We start from the raw sequence: 19,569 nt of genomic DNA, 5'->3' as shown, positions 1-19,569 counted from the left end.
TTGATCAAAATGTTGCTTGAAAAGCATACCCGGGCCCGAACATTAACATTAATGTGGTTACTCTGCAGGGGGATAGAACATAAAGAGCAATACACATATACAGTTAAACTGTTTTAAGTAATTTTTAGAGCAGGCAAGCTAGCTGTGCATAGCTGGCGTCATGTTCATTCAAACCATCCTGGACTGTGTCTAGGAGAGTCATCCGTTTGCTCTCTCTTAGGTTGAGAATTTGGGCCAAATTACCTCCTCTTGGGCCCAAGGTTACTTTTTCAAGGGCCACCCACTTACTATCATCAGGAGCGTGGTTCGCTGTTTTGCAGTGTTCAACCAAAGGGGTGCCCTGGACCTCACACCTAATTCTACTGTGATGTTGCAGGATGCGTGCTTTTATCATTTGTTGGGTTTGTCCTACGTATGCCAAGCCACATGAACATGTGATGCAGTAAATTACGCAGCAAGTGTTGCAATTAGTAAAATACTCGAGGCTTACTCTATGGTGTCTGTATGTGAATTGTTTTGTTTGCGTAGTAGTTTCGCAGGCCTTGCATTGGGCACATCTAAAGTGACCCACAGTAACAGGTAGGTTCCACATTGTTCTCAGGGTTGGTGGTTTTGGGGTGTCCAAGAAGGAGCAGACCACATGGTCTCTAATGTTTTTAGCTCTTTTAAAAGCATGCATTGGGGGATCATGTTATTTAATATCATCGGCGACCAATGTCCAATGTTTATTGACGATTTTGCGGATAGTGTTACTCTGTGTGCAAAAAGTCGTTCCACAGATCATCCTCTCTTGGCTCCCGTCGACCTTTTCTTGTGTTGTTAGCAGTGTCTCACGGGGGCTATACCATGCCCTTTTCTGCGCTTTCTTGATAAGTCTGCGTGGATAGCCTCTCTCAAGGAGTCTTTTACTCAGATCCTCTGATTCATTGAAGTAGTCCCCTCTCCTGCTGCAATTGCGGCGCTTTCCGTATCCCAATTACGTTGTGATCCAGTCAGGCCAACATTACTGCACCTTTATTCAGACTGTACAAATAATGTTTATAACTTAGGCGGATTGCCCCTTATTTAATTTGACTTTTGGGAATGTATACCAAACGTAGAGACAGATCGGGCACACTGACACCCGAGTCTGTCTTCCGTTGCTCTGTCCCCGTAACTTACCAGCATTTAGCTGCTGCATGCACGCGCGCAGCGCTCTTATTTAACTGAGATCGTCCTCCGCGCCGGCATTTCTGCTGATTCATCCGGCAGGCCGGGAAGACTGTACTCGCGGTAAGCGGACTACCCGTTTAGGTTTCTGAGCTTAGATCTCATTACACATGTCATTTTTCCAAGGTACATAGGCGGTTGTCCCATGTTGTTCTTTATAGATTTACGCAGGAACGTTTCTTCTCGCATGAAAAGAATCGAATGTGGTTGGGCCGTAACTGATGGATTTAAGTGACGGTTTTTCAAATTAACCGAGGGAGACTATTTTACGCATTATTAGAAGTATGAAGGACATACTATCGTGGTTATGTTGTTAACCTTTAATCAAGCGAGTGTTTAAGGGTCTTTGTGTAGGTTGGCCTTGCTTAAAAGATGATCTCACTCGTGTCCATGTTAATGTTAGGGCCCGGGTACGCTTTTCAAGCAACATTTTGATCAATATTCAGTTCTTCAACCCTCTTGCAAAGTTATCCGGACATGTGCTTAGTCATCTGAACTGTGCACCCCGACTAAATCAAGCGCCTATGCGCTTATAGAAACACTGTATGATGTATCTTCTGTATGATATGTTTTTTTATTGATCGTGTACACGTTTTTAACCCGGCTGGGTATTGACAAATAGATGTTATTTTGTGGACTGCCAATCGCATTAGTTGTTAAGGCAGACCCAAGTGGGGATAATATGATGGACCCACTTACATCCAATCCTTATTTTTAGGTGAAAGCGTGCTCTCGTCTTCAGAGGAGCCTGCTGGCCCACCACCCCCCACTATCAACGCTGCCCAACGCAACTGGCAGCTTTTCGGTAACTATATATCCATTAGTTTTGGATTTGTAATTAGGTGATTCATTCAGGTTATCTAAACCCCCCCCTTTTTTCCTTTAATTTAAGGTGCCCCCACCCACGCTCCCCCCAACACATCCTAGTCCTGATGAAGACCCCATTGTAAGGTGCGATTGAACCTACGCCATTTAGGGGTCGAAACGTCGACTATCTTCTGCAGCACCTACCCATCCTCAACAAAGTATTACTACTGTGCAGAACTACATGGGATAGGATCTTATGAATGTTAAATAATGTACGGGGCTACAATGATTATGCCCATGTGATGTCAACCATTTGTATTTTTGTGTGACCACATGTGACCATTACTTCTGTCTAATCACCACCCTGACCCCCACAAAGCACTCCCCCCCCCCACCCCCCCCCTTTTTCACCAACTTTCCCTTCCCACTTCGGGTACTAATTTTTCTGAGTATATACATGCAATGTATAAAAATGAGGATGTGAATAAACAACATCTCTCTACAAAATCGTGGTATTAGTTATATGTACATAAGTCTCGAGTATTTTCGTAAATACTAAGAAATAAGTAGTCTGGGACCCCTATTTATGTAACACTATATACCCAGGTCCCAGTACCATTGGGTCAACCCTATATTTGTAACGTGTCTTGATTTTTTGACAATGTCCTTTACTGGGGAAGCAGGAGTCTTTTTCGGCTCCGAAGCTTTTTTCGGTTCCGATGATTTTTTCGGTTCCGGTATTGTTTTTGGAACAGACGGTTTTATGGGATCCGACGGTTTTTTCGGTGCCGGTGGTTTTTTCGGATCCGAAGCTGGTTTGCTTGGTTCCGACCTTGGTTTCGGTGCCGAAGAAGTAGTGGTGGGGTTCGGCGCCGAATGTTTGGACGTCAGCGTAGCCGGTGTCGATGTCTTTTTCGGTGCTGGTAAATGTGCGCCGGCACCGCGCGAAGGCTGACTCGGGCCCGAGTCGCCTGAAGGCTTAATTGGCTTCTTAGCCGGACCCGAAGGTGGGGCTGTAGAAGCAGAATGTTGGTGTGAGCCTGAGGGCGTGACTGTGGCCTTCTTTAGGTGTGTCGAGGAAGGGTCGGGGTCGACGGTCTTACTTACGACCCGCTGCGCTGGAGTGATGTCCTAGACTTCTGAATCTTCTTCCTGTTCGTGTTCTGGGACGTTGACGCCTTCCTCAAAGATGTTGTCCGGAATGGAAGCTGAAGATTGAGCCATTGTTCTTCTCGCTCTTCGGTCCCGGATAGTCTTTTTGGAGCGGAAAGAGGCACAAGCGGAAAAGTCTCTGGCCTCGTGCTCCGGGGAAAGGCAAAGGTTACACACTTCATGAAGGTCGGCGTGGGGAAACTTCGACCGACATCGAGGACACCTTTTGAATGGCGTCCTTTCCATGAGCTGGAGTTGAGGCCTAGCTAGGCCCGAAGGCCGTCGACTGGAATCGAAGTATTCGATGTTGAAGAAAAGCGTTGAGTGGAAAAGCGTTCGAAACCTATTTTCTGTAAGTTGGTGAGGATTGCGCGCTGAAGGAAAATGGTTCCAACACGGAGCGCTGAAAACGCATCCGAGCCCGGTGGCGGAAAAAAACAATCTGGGGATGGAGCCGATGCCCATGCGCAGTATCATCCAAAGGAGGAGTCACCTATCCCGTGACTTACAAAGACTTTTCTACAACAAAAACTGCAAACATCTGGGCCCAACACTAGGTGGCCATCTATGCATAGTGTGTGATCTGCAGCTCATATGCCTCAAACATGTTTTTACTCAACTGTTTTCAGCTTGGATCCCAGGACTGAATCTAGGATCCAGTCCTGGAACTACCAGAGTAATCTACAAAGTAATCAGCTGTATTTATATAGACAAACACATTGAGCTCAATGCTAAATTGGGGTTAGAATTGTGTTGCCTACTGCAACCCCTGTACCTATTGTGTTTACAAAATGTATTGCCTTTCTGCAAAGTACTCATCTGAGACCTGAGTATATTTTGATACCTGTTGGTTCTAACTATATCTTTGATATGAAAATAATTTGCCTGGATTTCAGTCTTTGAGTGTGTGAAACCTTTTGCTGATTGAGTGGGTACAACAAATGCTTTACACTGTCCTCTGGTACTGCCTTACTGCTCGACCAAGCTACCATTTTAGAGAGTAAGGTCACACCTGGCTTTAACCTCTGTTATACCTCTGGGGTTTGTGGACTCTATACACACTGTACCTTACCGTGGTCCAGTATATATAGAGCCACTTTCTCACAGTCCTCTGATACTGCCTTAATGCTTGACCAAGCTACCACTTTAGAGAGTAAGGTTATATCTAACTTTAGCCTCTGCCATACCTCTGGGGACTGTGGACTCTGTGCACACTGTCCCTTACTTTGGTCCAGTATATACAGAGCCACTTTCTTACAAGACTATCTCTCGCCCAGCCCATCTAGATCATGCAGTGTGTCCTTTAACTCTTGTGTGACATACTTCCTGAACGAGTGAAAGTCCTCACGAAGGGAAGCGAACAGCAACTCTAGGTAGGGATGGGTGATTAGCTCGTTCGAGGTCACACAGAGAGTCCCTCAGGCGCCTTCGAAGGTGTATTCCCCAAATCCTCCTAGGGCTTTAGTAAAATGTCTTTGAGGTTGCGGTCATTTTCCCCCCTTGCAGTTGCTATGTTGTGGGCAGAGGAAGTGCCTGGAGTTGGGCTACAGAAATGGCACAGGAACCGCCGAGGCTCCAGGCGGCTGCCTCTTTGTCTGGGTTGTCTTCTGGTGACTGTATTCCTGGCCGGGAAATCCACATCTCTACGGTGCACTACGTAGTACATGGGGCCCAGGATTGCTGTCGCTCCTATTCCCAGCATACCCCCACCACTCCGGTTCCGCTGGTGTGATCAATGCTCATTGGGTGCTCCACGGCGGCCGCTGGAAGGGGCCCGTGGCTACTTGCAGGCACCTTGTTGTGAAGTTTCGGGAATCCGGGGTGGAGCGCCCAACAGGTAATAGCCTTCTCTAGGCCAGAATGCTCACTTTCTGGTCTTTGCCGTGCTCCTGTGTGGGAGATCCAGTACCATGGAAACTTTATGGTGGTGTAAAGGACCCTGGCGCAGACAGCCCCCCGGGCCAGTCCGTGAACTTTCAGTTAGGGCCCGGGGTTCAGGTATGTGGAGGGCACACCTCTGGGCGAGCGGCGACCAGCTCAGGTCCAACGCCTGCTGCTCCAGTTTGAACTAGTGAGGTGTTTGCGCCCCCCTCTGATGATGGGTCATCTGCTCCTCCCGTGGCGGGCATGGCGCGACACCAAAGGAACCGGGAAATGCCCCCCACAACTGTTGCTGCCTGTGCACAACCTGGGGTGTTCCTCCTCCCGCAGCTTCAATTAAAGCCCCTTTGCAGGAGCTCTTCAGGGCTGGCCAAGGGGCAGGGTTTTGTCTTAAGCAGCGCCAGCTCGGGGCTCTCCTCCTTGACTCCTCACCTGCGTGTCTTGTGCCAGACTATTGCCTTGGTCAGGCGCACCTCCTCTAGCCGCTTCAAATCGCCGTGCTCCCGCCTCCGTTGAAGCCCCAGCACTCCGCCAGCTCAGCCGCTCGCAAGGCCGGGCGCCGGGCCATGCTCATCACCGGAAGCAACGGCCCGCCCCTCGACTCCGCAATCCGGGCAGGGAAGCCGTGCCAAAACGTTTTACGCGGCCCATGGTCTCCTCCTCAACTCAGCTTGTCCTGACGGACCTAGCAGGGGACTCGGTCCCTGTATGGTGCTGCACTAGACAGCGGGGAGCGGAGAGACATGAAAACCCATCTCAGCAGTCCGCCATCTTGGCCATACCCCCTGTAATATTTTTAAAACTACTGTTTATGACAGTGAGGTACAATTGCACTGCTACAAACCTAAGTGGGTTTCTTAATATTATTTAGAAGGGCTTAAATTGCTGAAGAGAGAGAGAGAGTGATTATTGTAATGAAAGACAACAGCCTTTTTTACAGACTGCACCACTGAAGAGTCTATGATAGTGTGTATTTTTCTAAGCAATTCCTTATTTTCTACATTTATAATAAAGGTATTGCCTATAAAACAGGAGTATTACCATTAGAAGATCTGAATCCATAACAACACATTTTAGGACTTTGCTGAAGTATCATGAAGCGCCTACAAAAGAGCCAGTATGTGGAGCAACATGAAAAATGCCCGTGTATACAGGGTCTGAAGAAAGAGGAAAGAAACTAGGGTGTGATTTCAGTATAGACCATCTTTCCGAGACCAACTCACACAGAAGTGAAAAGAGCCGTACACAGAGGATCATGAAGAACGAAATAGGAGACATGCATGTAGTGCTTAGATAATAAAGTAAATGACCGAAAAGTAAATGAAGAGGCAGGGAAAATATGTGGAACTGCGGTGCTCAGCTTAGAAAGTAAGTATGCAAACATAATTTGTGTAAAGCACAACTAAATTTCTTTTTTTAAAGTTGGTACTAGGAGATGGGCGCTTAAAATTTACGAAACAAAATTCACAGCAGATAAAGGGACTGAAACTAGCATCTTATAAAAACATATGTTAATATATTGTTTAGAACGTCAAAAATAATGATTTGCAATGAAAGCTTGGTCTCACAACCTCTGGATTTTTAAGGGGCATCTTTTATTGAAGACAGGAGAACGTCTACAAGCTACATGCTGTCACTAACAGTGAGGAGAGTTTGTGGCGAAAGTGGGCTGCCACACTATCCAATGCAGTATACTATGGTGGGAGGAAACAAAATGTGAACGACAATTCAACAGGTCAATAAAATAAGACCAGTGGCCTACAGCCCCTCTATGTATGTATGCATGTATGAATGTAATTTTTATGATAAAAAAATAAAATAATCAAAAGATCTTGCCTAACACCAGACCTAAAAAGGCTATCTTTACCAGACTCAAACATCCTGAGGTACTTTAAGATGAAAGGGTTCTGCATTCCCTTGTAAATATCTTATAAGTCTGGAAGAATTTGAAAACACTACTACTTATCTGAGCAGAGCTCAAGAGGACAACCTTCACACAAGATGTGGTAGAAACATGAAGGATGGTGGCCTTCTCAGGGTGTGGTCTTCCGCCGGAAAATCTCTGATTGGCTGACACTTGGTTCTTTTTAGAATGATTTTATTAAGCTACTTAAAAGTTATGGTTTCAGCCTCTAAGCTATGTTTAACATGGGACTGCTATTATAACGCTATGTTGGGACTCCCAGCTTGACAATGGGAATGATTTATCCATGTGCATCTATGCCAGATGCAAGGGTGGGGAACTCTAAATCCTCTCTGTATGTACACAGTGTCAATTCCTTCTACTGTTCTGAATATCTTGTATATTACACTTTGTTTAATATATGCAGAAGCCCTAAGGAAGTGTCCTCGTGAATCACATGTTGGCTGGCTGTAACCCTAGAATAGATAATAAATGGCATCTAATCATAGGAAGAGATTTGAGAAGGAGAATGGGAATGGGTAAAGGCAGGGAGGTATGTGGACAGAATCGCTAGGAATGCACAATTGAAGTCTACACAATTTAATTATCTGCACCAAGCTTACCTGACACCATCTCGATTTAGTAGGATTTTTGGCGCACACTTGTCTTATGTCCACACCGACATTTAGAAAAAGCGGACTATATAAACATATGGCCTAGAACTGCCATATCTGGGGTTTCATAACAGGCGCAGGTGTTAGCAAAGACCACTGTGACCACTGACCAGCTCATTCCCAAGGCATTCGAGCCAAATAGGTTTTGCCTTTTTAGATCTAGTAAATATGCTACACAATGAGCCTTTACTGACTGTTTGAAGCTGGCTCTCTGTATAGTGCACTAAAACGAGGTACACTGGGAAGAGAGTCCAGGTGACCCTTACTGGTTTACAGGGGTAATATTAATAATCCCAAATGCTTGCTTTTATGGTAGTGTGGGCGAGCAGTTTAGGCTGATCAGAGGATAGTGTTAAGCATTTATTGAACACACAGAATCAGTAAGCGAGACACACACTCAAAGAAATTCAACACCATTTTATAAAAATAACAGATTTATATATGAATTTAGATACAAAGATCATCATAATCAAGTAAGTACTTTTTGAGATAGTGATTGTTCAAGAAATAGAAAATGCACTCTAACTGTATCTTTAAAGTGGTAATGTTATCATATAGGGAAAACATATATTGCACTTGGTCACTTGGCAATGACTTACAGGACTGATATTCTGTAGTTAAGGTATGGAGCAAGGCCCACAGCAGCACCAACAGGTCACTTCAGTCAGCTCTTGGACATCTGGGTGCAGAGGTACTTTTCGTCAATGCAAAACGGTCCTGTTGAAAAGAGGCTGCAAGCGTGGACTGAGCCCACAGGGCGGTTAATGTCTTGGGAATCTTGGGCACACAGGGACATCGTTGGTTCACTCAAACTCGGGCTGGGGGGCTTGTGTGCAGTGCTGCTTTGTTCAGCGGGGTCAAGCTGTTTTAGACTCTTGCGGTTCTCGGTCCCTGCAGCAAGAGGCTGCAGGCGGCAATTGGGGGACCAATCTGGCCAAACCAAAGGGTGGGTTCAGCCCCTGAGGGGCTCAGGACCTCGTCAGCACCATCAGCTCCCTCGGACTCAGGCTGTGGAACGCGGGTGCTGGGGTGCTTCAGACGTCTGCTCACGGTTGTTCAGAGGCACACTCTGGGTCTTGGTGACCTGGTGAAGAGAGGAAACCGGGAAGGACTGACACCCTCTGTGCTGGCCTGGTGAATCCCGATGTCCTTCAATGGTAGGTCCTGCTTGGTGGTGTTGGACTTCAGGCTGGATAAACAACAATCTGTGGTTGATGCAACTACTCTGGTACCCAGAATGTTGGTGTTGGGCTGCTCTATGGGCCCTGACATATCCAAACTTGGCAAGGAGACAGATCTGACCCCCTGGAGCCCATAGACCTATCTCCTATCATGCTGTTCCTTCGGTGAGCCCGATGGTTAGCAACATGGTGGACGGCAGATGCTTTGCTGTGCCTGCAGATGCAGGGGAGCAGTTCCTCTACTCCAAGTAAGACCTTTCCCAGTTGTTGAGGTGCTGGGCTGTCCTCCAAAGGATTTAGTAAGGGTGTCCAGCAGTCGGGCATGGTTTTGCGCCAATCTTTGGTGCAGGCCTTCAGTTCTCACTCTCAAAGGTCCTTCTTTCTTCCTTGGTTCTCAGTAGTTGAATCTGATTTTCTAGTGTCAGGGGGCCACCTAAATACTTAATTTAACCCTTGGGCAGCTAGGGTAATTCCCCCACGGTGAGGGGGCGGGGTCCGCGGCCCAGCTGTGCTCATGACTAGCTCAGCTCGTCATGACTCACAGTGGAGCTGTGCTCATGACGCGCTGAGCTCGTCACAGACCCGCCCACTCAATAATTATCCCGCACAGGCAGGGAATTAGCCACATGTGGGCGGGCCACGGCCGTTAAGACGATCTCAGCTCATCATGAGTACAGCTCCATTGTGACTCATGACGAATCAGCTCGTCATGAGCATGGGAGGGGTTAAGGGAGTTTAGTGGAGTGAAGGATAGTAGCTAATGGGCTACTTATCCCTGGGGTAACTACACCCCCTAGATGACCATTTCCTGTGTGGAGTGGGCATCACCCTCACCCTGTATCAGAGTTCCTAATTCCACCACACACAAGATGATGGAATTCTCTATTTCGTGTTCACTTTAGGCTGTCCAGCTTATGGGTGTGGCTAGTCTAGAGGTGCAAAAGAAAATTGGTGGACGGAATGAAGGACAATGCAAACATTCACCCCCAGTCACAAGGATCTGGGTTAAATCCATCATTCTTTTGCTCCCCACACCACCCCAGTTTGGACCCAGCCATATGCAAATCAGTCTTGACACTGTTCCTTGTGGGAACAGTCCATCCTGAACTGTCAAGCCAGGTCCTCCCTGGACTGGAAACAAGCATCCTGGGACCGGTTTCAGGGCATCACCCTTCATCAGCCCGGCTAGCTTGAATCAAGTGGTGTAGTTAGCACGGGACCCACGTCTGGGCATACCCTTCCCACTTAGGGCGACATATGCAAAAAAAATAATGGAATGCCGGACAATGCAAAAATACACTCTCAGTCACAATGATTCTTTTGCTCACCCCACGCCTAGAGGTACAACACGTCTCCCTGCATAGCATGTTCCCTGGCTGTACTAGTGCCAAATGAGCCTCAGGGCAGGGGGTGGCATCCTCCAGGTCTGGGCTTGCATATCAAAGGCGGTGTGCTCTTTGAAGCTCCCTGTCTTGACATTCTAATTTAGTAGGCATCCTGCCGGAAAAGGTGTAAACACCTACTACTAGAGCAGGCATTGTTTCTCACCTCTGAGTGCGGGGCTAATCTCTTAGGGGGTCAAACGCATCTGTGGTGGCGGCTGGACAGGACCAGTTAGCCAGAACACTAGAGGACTAGTAGGGTTCAGGCGGTGCCTCTAAAGCACTCTTTGGGTGTATGTATTAATATATCCATCTTTGAAATCAGTGTGGGTTTATTAATATGAGGTGTTTGATAACAAATAACATAGGTTTCAGTGAAGCCATTATGTAGCTGGGAAACTCTTTTTGACCAATGCCCAGTACATACCTTACGATGGCTTCCCTGTTCACTTGTAATATCCAGCAATGGAATTAGCCATTACATGGGCATATCCGCAAATGCATATATCTCCTTACATATGCTATAATGAATCCTGCCTTAGGGTTCCAGGGCCTGCTGTCGGGATGACTTGCATATGGCCCATGCAGTGTCTTTGGCATGGCACGCAGGCGTGTGCCATGTCATGTTTTCAAACATGGTTTGCACCATGTCACGCAGCTGGCAATGGCAGTCTGTGTGGAATTTGTGTGTCCCCCCCCCCCTTGGGGTGGCAAAAGATATGCTGTAACAGTTAGGGACACTCTTTAATACCCGTGCACCAAGTAGCTGGGGTACCATTTACTAGGGACTTACACGGGTGCTGAAGTCCTTAGCAAACTGTGAAACGATCAGACATCACTTTGTTTTAAGGAAGGAGCACTGGCACGGAGGTCTGGTTAGGCCTCAGTGCAACATCACAGGAAAAAAACAGCATTTATGAGCTAAAAAGAGGGTAAAAAAGTGTGGGACAACTGCAACAAAAACCCAGTTTCCTATACTGATGTAGCCCTGCTATTTAGAAAATATTGGATAGCAATGTGTTGCAACTCGATATAGGCTTGAAAGGCTGTGGGTGGTGTTGGGATGTCCAAATATGGGCAATTGCTGAGATTTCATTCGCAATATTACCAACCCTAAATTCAGACAGTCGAGACATCGGAGAGACTCCTGGTACAGCACGGCAAACACTCGGACACAAGGTTACCCTTAGAAGGTGAAGTAAGATCAATAGAGTTTGGAGGCAGGCATGATCTGCTGACATATCAGTGTGCTCTTTATTCTAGTCAGGAATTGACTTTCTGAACTGAAGGGAAGTCCTGCATGAATGTAGTGTAATGGTTTAAGGGTTGGTGGGGACAATAATGACTAATAAGAGAAGAATAAATGAGCAGCTAAAGATACATGAAAAACAAGCTTATGTGAAGTATGGAACTAGGACTAAATGTTACTGTGTCAACTCACAATTAAGAGCAAGCATTCTCACTGTGTTAAATCTCTAACTGACTTAGGTTATTATGATAAAGAAATCCAGAATGAGAAACTTACCCATTATCTACAGTTATTAGGTTTCTTTCTTTTAGTCTTCATTAGAATGTAAGCATACACTACATTTATAACAATGTATCTTTCATTGGAACATAAAGGACCTTTTATTGATGTGTAGAGATGATAAATACAATACAATTGGTAAAAAAAAAAAGTTTAAAAAGCATCCCCAGTAATTTATTAACTCTTTCCTCAACATTTCCCTTATGTGTAAGTCTTTTTTGTATTTATGGGAATTCCACAAACTCCTCCTCATAAACGTGTCCATCTGAGGGACACCATCACTCTCCTCCCTTGACACTTATTGTCCGTGTTGTTGAAGTTAATGCCACATTGTTCTGGAATGTGTTTTTGTAGGAAGCCGTCTATATGCAATACCAAAATGACGTATAATGTGCAGATTCAAGTGGATCCCCAGAGGCCGAAATAGATAATACTAATGTTTTTTTTGTGGTAGTGTAGGCCAGGAGTTAGGCTTATCAGAGGGCAGTGATACGCATTTGTTGTATACACAGTTGGCAATAAATGAGACACACACTCAATGTATAAATCCAAGATAAATCTAGTACTTGGTTTTATTTATTTTGTAGAACCACAGAACATGGTCATACATAAATACATTCATTACTAGAAAAACATTTCAGTTTAAGAAATGGACACTAAGTGCAACTTTCAGACTTTGCAATGTTAACCTACGGGAGGAAGAAAACCTTCAGCATACATAGGTATAACATCGACTTACAAGACCAGTCTTTCGAAGTTAAGGTCAGTATTGGGCAAGGTACAGTTCAGCACCAACAGTGCACCACCAGCGACATGGGGATGAGGGAGGGTGCCAGTCTACAAGTTAAAGCAAGCACTGGACGGGGATCAAAGCAGCACCAACACTACACCATCAGTGGCACAAGGGGTACTGGGTGCCAAAGGCAACGGAGAGAGGCCAAATCAAACAAGGGATGCAGGCTCAGCCCCGTGGGCTGGTCAAAGGAAACTAACAGCTGGGCAAGTAAGTAGTGATGCTTGAGGACGTAAGGACACCTTAGGTCCTACTCTCCAAAGCCCAGCATGGACGGGTGCAGAGGTGCCTTTTGGTGTCGGAAATGACTTACCATAGCAGGTCGCATATGAGGGGTTCTCCATGCGGAGGATGCATGCGTCGTCATGGAGACCAGGAGGTGTCAGCCCACGGTGGACTTGGGCTCTGGATCGCTGGGGATCCTTGCTGGAACCTATGGGCCACTTAGACTTGTGCCAGAGGCATCGGGTGCAGAGGTGGATTCTGCGGCAGGATTTGTGGTTCTTCAGGTCACAGAGTCTTTTCTTTGGCGATGGTTGATTGGTGAACTGGTCCGCTGCTCTCTGGAGTCTTGATCTTTGTAGAAGGCAGGCAGTCCTCCCAAGGTTTTTCGAGGTCGCTGGGCTGCAGGACGTGTCCTCTTTTGGCGCAGGATTGTAGAGGGCTGCAAACAGGCTGATAGGGCTGGGGCCAAGTCAGTCTTCTCTGCTGGAGCGACTTTGTAGTATCTTCTTAGGTCATCAGGAACTGAAATTCAGGGTCTGGGGATGCCACCTAAATACCAAATTTAGGGGTGTTACAAGGGAGGGACAGGTAGTGCCTTCCATGGGGTGTCTACACCCTCTATTATGCCCACCTCCTTTGGGAGGAGGACATAAACCTAGCCCTGATTGGATAAGTCCCACCATCTTCAAGATGGTGGATGCTGAATAGTGTACTTCACCTCGCCTCCAGCACCTGAGGGCTTGAGTTGGCTGAGGGGAACACAACTCTTATTCTTTCTAAGTTGTTTAGCTTGTCCTCCCGCCAAAAAGGGGGTGTGGACAGAAAGGGGGCCTGCTTCCTCTAACAGGAGAGGCTGGAGTCATATTACAAAGGCGGCAAGGCCTTTGAAGCTACCTGCCACAGATGGCTCTTCCTGACCAGGAGGGAGGTGTGAAGACCTCCTCCGAGGCAAGGCACTACCCTCGGCCTCAGAGTGCACGGGCACCCTCCCCATGACGTCAGAAGACTGGCTGGTTGTAGCACGCTGGCTTAGGCCAGTCAGTGACCATACTAAGGATTGGTAGGTTTCAGGGAACCCCTCTAAAGGGTCATCTGGGTGAACTTTTTAATAAATCTGACAATGGTTTGGTATGCTGAGATGTTTCGTACCAAACCTTCCATATTTCAGGTATGCCATTATGGAGCTGGGGAACTCGTAATGACGAGTATCCAGCCCATGTACTTACTAAGGATTCCCTGGTCATTTACAATATCCAAGAATCAACAAGGATATTGAAGGCGCATATCTGCTCATACATATATGCCCTCATAGGAGATATGGTCCACCTTGCCTTAGGGTTAAGGCCTGCTGGAGGGGTGTCTTACCTACATTTCATGCAATGTCAATGGGCATGGCACACACGGATGTGTGCCATGTCGACTCTTCAGTTTTGCCTACACCAAGACATGCAGGCTGCAGTGATAGCATGCATGCGTTTGCGTAGATTCCCTTAGGGTGGCAGAATTTGTGCTGTAGCCTTTAGGGGCCCGCTTTAACCATAAGGCCCTAGGTACCAGGGGTACCTTTTACAAGGGGCTTATACATGAGCTAACGGAGTGCCAAAAGTGAAAACAAAAGGTACAGTTTCGGGAAGGAAATATGGCACAGGGGACCCGGTTGGCAGGGACCATGTGCACTTCTAGTCTAAACGACATAATTTTTCAAGCAAAAAGTCGGGGCTGACCATGTCCAAAAGATGCACTTTCCTACAGTTCTGGATTCAGACAAATGTATTTAACAGGGGGAACATAAGCAAATATGTCCTTTATCACACAGGTATAACAGGGGTTACGAGCAGAAAGTCAAGGAAAGGTAGTAGAAACTGATGCAGAGCTAATGCTGGAAAGGTTTATCTTCTTATCTTCAAAAGGGCTGAGCGTGGCAATAATCTGCCTATTGCTCAATATGCAGCATACAATTTGCGCTACTAAAGCCTTTATGGGACGAGCTACAGTCTTACATCTCATTGGCCTGTTGAATAGTCATGCGAAGTAGAAGATATATAGTACTAAAGTAAATAAGCATATTTTCACTTCAAATCCAATATTTCTATTTTTAGGTTGCTGGGTAAAGGGATGTGTTTAGGTCGGGATCAGTTATTTCTGCTCCTGACAATCAGGCTTTCCGACTTACCCATGCGGTTCTGTTTCTGGGCGCATATCGTACACCTGGCACTGTGCTAGCCGTACAATCACCCCAGATCGCAGCAGTTCCAGAGCCCCTTGTTGGTTTTTCGCCACTCTGGTCAGGAATGCCTGAGAAACAAAAATCAAAGTAGTAAATATCAGAGTGCTTCTTATGAAAAAAGTGCAACTTACAGCTATTATACATAGCTCATTTCCTCTTCCTTACTTCTATCAAAAGTCTTGGCATCCTCAGGGCTTACAGGACAATATGATTCACAGTGTGAACTTAAATACTCTAACTCCCATTCTTTTTTCAAATGTAAGCTTTATGATAAAAAATAAATATACTGCCATTCTGAAACTGCCTCTTCTTCAAGGAGTCCATAATCTTCATAATAACCAAGAGCCTTGTTAATCAAATGTATTAATCTAATTTGTCTGATCCTTAGTCGATGATCATTTCTTAACTGAAGCCACACTAATTATTAGTGCTTTACAAAAGGTCAAATTAAAAGCTGGGACAATACAGTCCTTCACTACTGGACTCTTCACAAACAATATGTATATAGGTATCATCACTATACACTGCCAACATGCGAAATGCAGCTGTACATATGCTTTTATTTAAGGCTGATATGAGAAATTTAAGATTTCCCTAAGGAAAAAGCAAAGAAAAAAACTACAGGGGAAAGGTATTATATTTATGTTATGAATATTCAAGGCAACTATCGCAATTGGAGGAAAGTGTTTGGAATCAACAGATTTCTGAATAAAAGTGATTTTACAGCACGGAAAGGAAATCACTGGATATTTTATTTGGTTAGGTTTTAAAAGGAATCTGGTAAGAAGAGAGACAGATTTCAGTGGAAATATAATACACAGCTATGGCTTGTTGGTTAGCTGCATCATATGCAGACAAGTCGGCTGGCAGTGATAGTTGTGAATGGTACACATCCCTCTTTAGGAAAGTGCCCTTTTTTTGCATGGTTGCCCCCCCCCCCGCCCACCCCCCCACACACACACACGTTTTGCCTAATGTTGATGTACTTTGACTGAGTATGCCCTGAGATCCTACCAACCAGGTATCCAGGGCCTATGTTTTTTTCCCTAAACTGTACCGATGCAAAACCCAATTGCCAACTCTCTGGCCACATATAAGTCCATTGCAAAAGGTATCATAGGTACCAAGGGCACTGTAACCAAGGAAGGCCTCTAAGGGCTGCAGAACTTATTGTGCCATCCTCAGAGACTTGTGCCTTTACACATACACACTGCCAATGCAGGCTGTGTGTTTTGGTGCAGGACAAAGTGAAGTCGATATGGCACACATCCCTGTGTGCCATGCCTAAAACCCACTGCCGTGGCATAGGTAAGCCACCCCTCTAGCTGGGTGCACTTAACCAGTGGTGAGGTGCATGGGCCCTGTACCACTATGGTGTCTAAGTCAATTCTAAGACATTTTAAGTGCAATAATTCCATAAAGAGTATACGGTGCTGGGAGTTTGTCATTACGAACTCCACAGCACCATAATGGCTTTACTGTAAACTGGCAAGTTTGGTATCAAACCTCTCAGCATATTAACCCCACACTGATGCCAGTGTGGGATTTAATGTAAAAAGGCACTCAGAGGGCATCTTAGAGATGCCCACTGAAAAACGACTTAACTCTAGTGTCCTGGCTTAGTGGCTGCTTGCCAGCTGCCACCACCAGACATGACTCTGGACCCCTGGGTCGAGAGCCTGCGTCTCTCTGGGTCCTGAAACAAAGCACATCCTGGGACGAGGTGACATCCTTCCCCCCCATGAAGGGCAGGGTCCACGAAGGGAAGCTTCAAAAGCTTGCCGCCTTTGTGAGCTACCCCAGCCATTTACTGCTCCCAGCAACTGGCCCCCACCAGTTTCGACCCCTACTTTGGGTGGGAGAATCAGCGGGAAAACTAATATGGGAGAGGTGTGCTCACCTTTGCCAACCCCACCCCTCAGGTAGGGGGGAGGCGAGGCACAACTCTCAGTCCCCGCCGTCTTGAAGATGGGGGGACCCAGTCAACCAGAGTGAGGCTTATGTCCCCACCCCTCCCACTGGAGGGTGGCATACTAGGGGGTGTACCCACCCCAAGGAAGAGACCCATTGGTCCGGACCTGTACCAACCTATAACATCCCTAAACTTAGTATTTAGGGATTGAACCTTTGCTTTCTCAGACAAGCTGAAGAAGAAGAGGAGGACACCAACTAATTTGGCCCAGCCCTACCGGCCTGTCCCGACCTCGACCTGCTACAGCGAAATCCCGGTATGTCCTGCAGCCAGCAGCCCCCAAGAACCTGGAGGAACTGTCCTGCCTTCCCATACCAGACTGTCTTCCGTGAGCAGCGGATTTGCTTATCCACAGACTCTGGCCAAATCAGTAAGTCTGCACCACTCTGCACCCGACGCCCATCACCCGAGTGGCCCAACACCAGGAGGAGGTCTCCCCGGCAATGCTGAACTGGGATCCGGTGATCCCTGACCAGCCTCAAGTCTCCAACCGACGCCTGTAGCCACTTTCTGGAGGATAGCCCCTACTGCGAACGGAGCCGGTAAGAAAAACCCCACACCTAAAGACACCCCTGCACCCTACATCCCGCGATCCTAAGGCATCTCAACTTACCTCTCCAACCGGTGGTCGCCTCCAGAAGATCTTCATCCCGAGCCTTCAGTGTTTGTTGCAACTGGAGAATCCCCATTGAAATCAACAGGGGACCAGACGCACCCTGCACTTGCCGCCCCTGTGCTGCTGTGGGTGCATCTTGTGTGCTAAATCGCATCCCCCTTTGCCCTAAGCGGAACACCAGGAGCTTCGCTCCCACAACCTTGTGGCCTGCTGTCCCACATTGGTTACATTGGATCTCAGCACTCTGCACACAGCCGCTCTAATGCCGCGGAGGGTGCTCTGAGAGTGCATTCTTTACCCTGGGGGAACCCTCGTTCTAACCCCAGAAAAACAACACCCAAGACTAAGTACTTACCGCTAAACCGATAACTTCATTTCCTCCCATAAGATTGCATTGACTGCTTTTCTGTGAAAAATCTTTTAAGTGTGAAGTTGGTTTGTATGAAACCTTGAAAAACTGCAAAAGTATAAAAACTGAATTACTTACCTTATCTTTAGGAAATATCCTAGTATGATAGCTAGGCATATTGCAATGAGTGGAAAAAGTAACTTTAAGAGTAATTTGAAAAGTAACGTATAAAGTAATTTCAAAATTAACTGTAAAGTAATTTTGACTGTTGAATTACCTGTAATCAAACCAATTGCATCCAACTGCATACCAATTGTATTCAACTGCATTGTACCTGCAAAAGTATGATTTCACTTACTTGCAAAAGGCTTGGCTTGGTTCTAGAAATAAAATAACTAAAAAATATATTGTATACAAATTGGTCTGCTTCAGTCTGAGTGTGTGACATAATTTCTTGCCTGAATGTGTACAATAAGTGCTTAACACTACCCTCTGATAAACCCTTACTGCTTGTCCACACAAATAGAGAGTAAGGTATTATCTACTTCTACCTTTGCCTACCTTTGAGGTTCCACTGGACTCTGTGCACACAATACCTTACTTTGGTATAGTATATACAGAGCCGGCTTCCTACACCCTCTTTATAAAAAGACAACACAATCTAACGCCCTGAAATTATCAAGTCTGTTATCCATCGTGTGAGACATACAGTGAAGTAGTGGAAGAAGGATGACATACCCTAAAACCTGTCCTATGATGCTTGTTTCCGGTCCGAGGAGGACCTGGCCTGGCAATTCGGTCTGGACTGTTCCCGTGGGGTACAGGGTCAAGACTGATTTGCATATGGCTGGATCCAAACTGGGGTGGCGTGGTGGGCAAAAGAACAATGGATTTAACCCAGATCTTTTGACTGGGGGAGAATATTTGCATTGTCAGCATTCCGTCCATCATGTATTTGCTGTAACACTTTTCGTCCTAAGTGGGATGGGTATCCCCAGACGTGGGTCCCTTGCTCGCTGTGCCACTGGATTCAAGCTAGCCTGGCTGAAGAAGGGTGACATACCCTGAAACCGGTCCCAGGATGCTTGTTTCCGGTCCAGGGAGGACCTTGCCTGGCAGTTTGGTCTGGAATGTTCCCATGGGGGACAGGGTCAAGACTGATTTGCATATGGCTGGGTCCAAACTGGGGTGGTGTAGTGGGCAAAAGAATGATGGATTTAACCCAGATCTTTTGACTGGGGGAGAATATTTGCATTGTCAGCATTCCGTCCATCATTTGTTTGCTGTAACTGTAATACAGTGAATACAGCATAAGATGATTCATTTTGCCCCAACAGGTTAACTTTTGTTCTTATATATATATATATAATTGATGTGTATTATCTTATGATTTGCTATTTTTGAGACCGGGTACCACTCCAAATGTTCATGCTCCGAAGATCTATGCATTTGCAATAATCAGATCTACATATTAGGGCTAAGGGTGCTTTATAGATTTTGTTATGGCTTCAACTTGGTGAATGGTATATTTCAAAGCAGTTGATTATGTTCCGTACATTTTCGGAGCAGAAAAATGCGGAAAAGTCCTCAATTATATTTATAGAATTTTGCTATTTACCCATGTGTGCTATGGTTGAAAGAGCGATAAGTTTTAGCTGAAGATGTATAGC

At 46.2% G+C, this 19,569-nt stretch overlaps 1 protein-coding gene across 2 annotated transcripts in view; it reads right to left on the bottom strand.

The window, feature by feature from the left end:
* NUP205 (nucleoporin 205) overlaps positions 1-19,569 on the bottom strand; it is a 920,380-nt gene that overhangs the window by 170,209 nt on the left and 730,602 nt on the right. For both annotated transcript variants that reach the window (XM_078671666.1, XM_078671676.1), the window contains exon 33: positions 14,909-15,030. In XM_078671666.1, the coding sequence (XP_078527792.1) occupies positions 14,909-15,030 (122 nt within the window). The remainder of the gene's footprint in view (positions 1-14,908; positions 15,031-19,569) is intronic.

Source organism: Lissotriton helveticus, chromosome 1_1, assembly GCF_964261635.1.
Source record: "Lissotriton helveticus chromosome 1_1, aLisHel1.1, whole genome shotgun sequence".
Taxonomy (NCBI): Eukaryota; Metazoa; Chordata; class Amphibia; order Caudata; family Salamandridae; genus Lissotriton; species Lissotriton helveticus.
This window is presented reverse-complemented; position numbering and strand designations above follow the sequence as displayed.